Source organism: Spermophilus citellus (genome assembly GCF_964194105.1).
Source record: "Spermophilus citellus genome assembly, chromosome: 18".
In the NCBI taxonomy this organism is placed as follows: Eukaryota; Metazoa; Chordata; class Mammalia; order Rodentia; family Sciuridae; genus Spermophilus; species Spermophilus citellus.
In genome coordinates this window covers 17,291,506-17,296,179 of record NC_138200.1, presented here as the reverse complement: position 1 = coordinate 17,296,179, position 4,674 = coordinate 17,291,506, and the positions used below count along the sequence as shown (strand labels likewise).

General features: G+C 43.8%; 1 protein-coding gene across 1 annotated transcript in view; it reads left to right on the top strand.

Moving 5' to 3' along the window:
• Nucleotides 1-173: 173 nt before the first annotated feature.
• WDR62 (WD repeat domain 62) overlaps nt 174-4,674 on the top strand; it is a 40,600-nt gene continuing 36,099 nt past the window's right edge. The window contains exon 1 of the mRNA XM_081274005.1: nt 174-774. Within this exon, the coding sequence (XP_081130131.1) occupies nt 598-774 (177 nt within the window). The 5' untranslated portion in view covers nt 174-597. The remainder of the gene's footprint in view (nt 775-4,674) is intronic.

The following is a 4,674-nucleotide window of genomic DNA, read 5'->3' as shown; positions in this document are numbered from 1 at the left end:
ACTGAGCCGGCTTGCATACCAGGTGTCCCTCCGCGTTACCACTGCTACACCCTGGTCACATGGTTGGTGAGGAAACGCAAGTATATCTACGCAAACCGGTTCTACGCCACTCTAACCTTCATCACATGTTTAGGGAAAGGCGGCGTCCTAGGGTTTCTGAGCCTGCGCCCACCAAGTCCTCTGGGCCGGCAGGCTCTTTCCGCTCCACCCTAAACCAACATCGGGCGACTGCCATAGCCCGGATAGTCGTCCCGGTGGCAGCAAAAAGCAGAGGAGAGGGCTATGGCCTTAGCCTAGTAAAAGTTAATCACTGTACACTCCAAAGAATGAGAAAAACAGTTTGAACGAGAAGCCCCAAAATGCTTGATCAGAACCAAATAGTTTGGCTGCAGCCCCGCCCTGCCTGGTACTCTGGCTCCGCCTCTTAGCTCCTATTGGTCCTGATCGCCGTCCGGCCGCCCCGAGATTGGCCAGACGGGTGGCTGCCGCGTCCAATGGGCAGCGCCGCCGGCTTTCCCGCGGCTATTCACTATTCGAGTGGGTCGTGGCGGCCGCGGCGGTTAAAGAGCATAACGGTCGCTGGTCTCCGATGCGACGATGGCTGCCTTAGGGCCGGGAGGCTACGCGCGGAACGATGCAGTCGAGAAGCTGCCATCTATCATGGGGGGAATTCCAGCGCGAAGAACCCAGTCCCCCCCGCCCCCTGCCCCACCACTCTGCCTCCGGCGGCGGACACGACTCTTGACGGCGCCCGAGGACACCGTACAGAACCGGGTGAGAAGCTGCTCGCCCTGTCCACTCCAATTCCAGCCTTCTTTGGGCCGCACCCTGTTCATCCCTAAGCTCTTTGGCCCCGCCCATCAGTTCCCGCCTATTGGTCCCCTCAGGTTGCTCTCTAGCCCCGCCTCATCACGGAAGTTCCGCCCCCTTTGAGCATAAGGCTCTTCCCAGTTTCCGCTGCCTCCTCTCTTGGGTGCTGCTCTTGGTTCTTGGCTCTACCCTCAATATTGGAGCGTTCTTGGGGTTTCTTCGGATTCCAACTCCTGGAAAAGCATTTTGCTTCTACAAATCACTGCCTAGACCCACCTTCCTGGATAAGCCCCCATTCATTCACCTTTAAACACTTCTCGTCCAGTCACCTGCCCCATCTCATTGGTTCTACTCTGCATTCTCTCATATCTTGCCTTCTGCTTCCTTTTCCCTAACTAAGGTGGGATTCTTATTCCATATTCCCCCTCAAAACTATGGCAAGGAAGTGAATAATTATTTCTAAAATGTCAGCAGTGCGGCTTGGGGAGGAGGGCATACAGGATTTTAGTATCCTAAATTCTGAGACACAGAAACACAGAAAGGAATTACTTTAGAGTAGGTAGAAGGAATTCCCTTAGCACACCAGCAATTTAAGAAAAAAAAAAAAAGTGCTCTTTAACTCCTTAGGCACAAAAATCTGTTTTTATAAAATGGAGATAACATGGGGCTGGGGTCGTGGCTCAGTGGTAAACTGCTTGCCTAGCATGTGTGAAGCACTGGGTTTGATTCTCAGCATCGCATATAAAGAAATAAAATAAAGGTTCATTGACATTAAAAAAATATTTTTAAAAAATTAAGAAAATAAAATGGAGATAACAACCATATCACAATGTTGGAGGAAGATGAAATTGTAACTGTGACCTTCTTGAAGGAAGATGAAATTGTAACTGTGACCTTCTTGACACAGAGCCTAGATAATAGGTGAATATGTGGCAGCTGCTGGTGTATATTATTGCTGCTTTGTGGGTTTCTGCTGTCTTTGTACTGCCTACTCCTGGCTGCATGATTGTGGGCAGGTGGCCCTTGCCCACCTTTCTGTCTCTACCTCCCATGTCCTCCGTCTCCCCAAAGTCCTGTCAAACTTCCTGATTGCTTTCTATATTTTATTTATTTTGTAATTTGTTTTATGTATTTTTATGTGCTGAAGATCAAACCCAGTGCTTTAAACCTGTGAGGCAGGCGTTCTACCATTGAACTACGACTTCAGTCCCATATTGTTATGAGGTGACTGCTCAGAAAACATACTGCTCAGAAAACACACTAAGTACGAATTTGAAACAAATAAAAGAATTTTATCTCTCTTTTCCTGACCAGGGACACTTCTGACAGAGTCCAAGTGGCTCTCTGAAAGAAGCACCTCAAACTGTTTGTGGTCAAAATATTTAAGGAAGAAAACCACATCCCATGGAATTTTGCAAATTGCAAGCAAGCAGAGTACAGGGGCTGAGAAGGCAGTTAGCAGAGCAAATACAGACCACCATATCCTGGGGACTTTACATTTGTGGCCACACAAAGTATAGGTGGGTGCACAAACTGCAGAAAGACAATTTTTTATCATCTTAGAAATAGCTTAACATTATTTATTATATAACACATCACATAATCCTATTATTTAATATTTTATAATCTATAATATATAATTTATAATCTATATTGATTAAGCTCAGACCATAACAATATACTGCCTGCTTTCTGTTTTTCTGGAACTCCAAGTTCCTTTCTGCCTCCTAGCACTTGTGGTGGGTGAATCCTCTACCTGGGCTTTTTGCTACAGTCTGCCTGTCTGCCTGGCTTCTCTTCTCTCAGTCTCATCCTTGAGTATTTCTACTCAGAGAGACTTTCTCCAGTCTCAGTCTAAAACAGACACCTGCCTTGATCTCTTATTAAGTGCCTTATACTTTATTGCCCTTATCATATGTGTTCATGAAAGTGTTTTGTGAGCTCTTAAACTTGTATGGGAGAATAACAGTAGTAAATACAAAGAGGTAGTATAACAAGGTAATTAAGTGCACAATCTCTAGACTCAGACTGCCTGAGCTTGAACATTAATTCTGCTCTTCTTAACAAGTTTGGAACTTTTTTTTTTTAATTTTCCTCACCTGTAAAATGAGAATAATGATGTGGAAATCCCTTATAGGGTATTTGTAAGGATTATAGGAGTTCACAGTCCTTAAGCATTTAGAATAACACCTGGCATATTTGCATATACTCTTATTAGTGTTAACTAATGCTGTTATTATTGTACTTGGGTAGTGTCACTTATTTTTCTTCTTTTGCAGACACATAAAACATTAGCTGGGTGCCATGGCACACACCTGTAATCCCAGCAACTCAGGAGGCTGAGGCAAGAAGATCACAAGTTCAAGGCCAGCCTGAGCAACTTAGTGAGTCCCTATCTCAAAATAAAAGCTCAGTGGTAGAATACCCCTGGTTTCAATCGCCAGTACCAACAAAACAAAACAAACAAAATCCAGCATAAGTGTCATGGTTGTGTTAGAATCCTGGCACTCCTTTCTGGATGGATAACCCCTCTGGGCCCCTGTTTTATCTGTAAGACAGGAATAACAATGATAGTAATTATATCATAGGGTTATTATGAGTATTAAATAAGTTAATACAGCTTATAGGGATTGGAATAGCACCTGGCTACCGGGAAATGCCCAGTAAATGTTAGCTACTCTATATTTGCTTTTCAATTCTGAAGCCAGTGACTTGGTTAAGGATCACTGACTATAAGAAAAAAATAATCGATTAAAATATGAAAGTACCGTACTTATATAAATTGTTCAGTCAATTATGATTGAGTCTGACCCATTTAACTTATCTTTGAAAATTTAAAAAACATTTTTTTAATTTTTTAAAAAATTTCTTTATATCTATCGTGGTACTGAGGATTGAACTCAGGGGCCCTCTACAACTGAGCTTTATCCCCTGCCCTTTTATTTATTTATTCTTAAAATTTTGAGACAGGGTTTCACTAAGTTGTCAAGGTTGACCTCAAATTTGTGATCCTCCTGCCTCAGCCTCCCAAGTAACTGCAATTAAAAGCATGTGCAATCGTGCCCTTTGAGTTTTACTTTTTTAAAATGTGACCATCCTCTTGTTTCTTTGCTTATTGAAACTTCTAGAACCTCCAGACATTGAATTTTTTTCTTTAGTACTGGGGATCAAACCCCAGGGATCTCTACTACTGAGCTTTATCTTCAGTACTTTTTTTTGGCAGCGGGGGTGGGGGGAGGGTACCAGGGATTGAACTCAGGGGCACTGGACCACTGAGCCACATCCCCAGCCCTTTTTTGTATTTTATTTAGAGACAGGGTCTCACTGACTTGCTTAGCACCTTGCTAAGTTGCTGAAGGTGGCTTTGAACTCACAATCCTACTGCCTCAGCCTCCCAAGCTGCTGGGTCACAAGCGTGCATGCCACCACATCCAGCTCTTTTGATACTTTTTGCTAGAGTCTTACTAAGTTGTTCAGGCTGACTTTGAACTTGTGATTCTCCTTCCTCAGCTTCAGCTACCCAAGTTCCACCACACCAGGCTAGACTTTGATGAGGGAAAGTGTCTATTTTTGTTCAATGCTCTGTTTCCCCTGCAAGGCCCAAAGTGCCTAGGTTTATATCCCAATCTTGCTACTCCCCAGATGCAGAATCTTGGACCTCAGTATCATTGGCTATAAATAAGAGTGGTCATAATACCTTCTTCCCTGGTTTGTTCTGAGGATTCAAGTCTTACATCCATGATGACAAATACCTACAATCCCAGCTACCTGGGAGGCTGAGGCAGGAAGATTTCAAGTTTGATGCCAGCCAGGGCAACAGCAAAACTCCAACATAGAGAAAGTACTTAGAAACTTATTCAAATG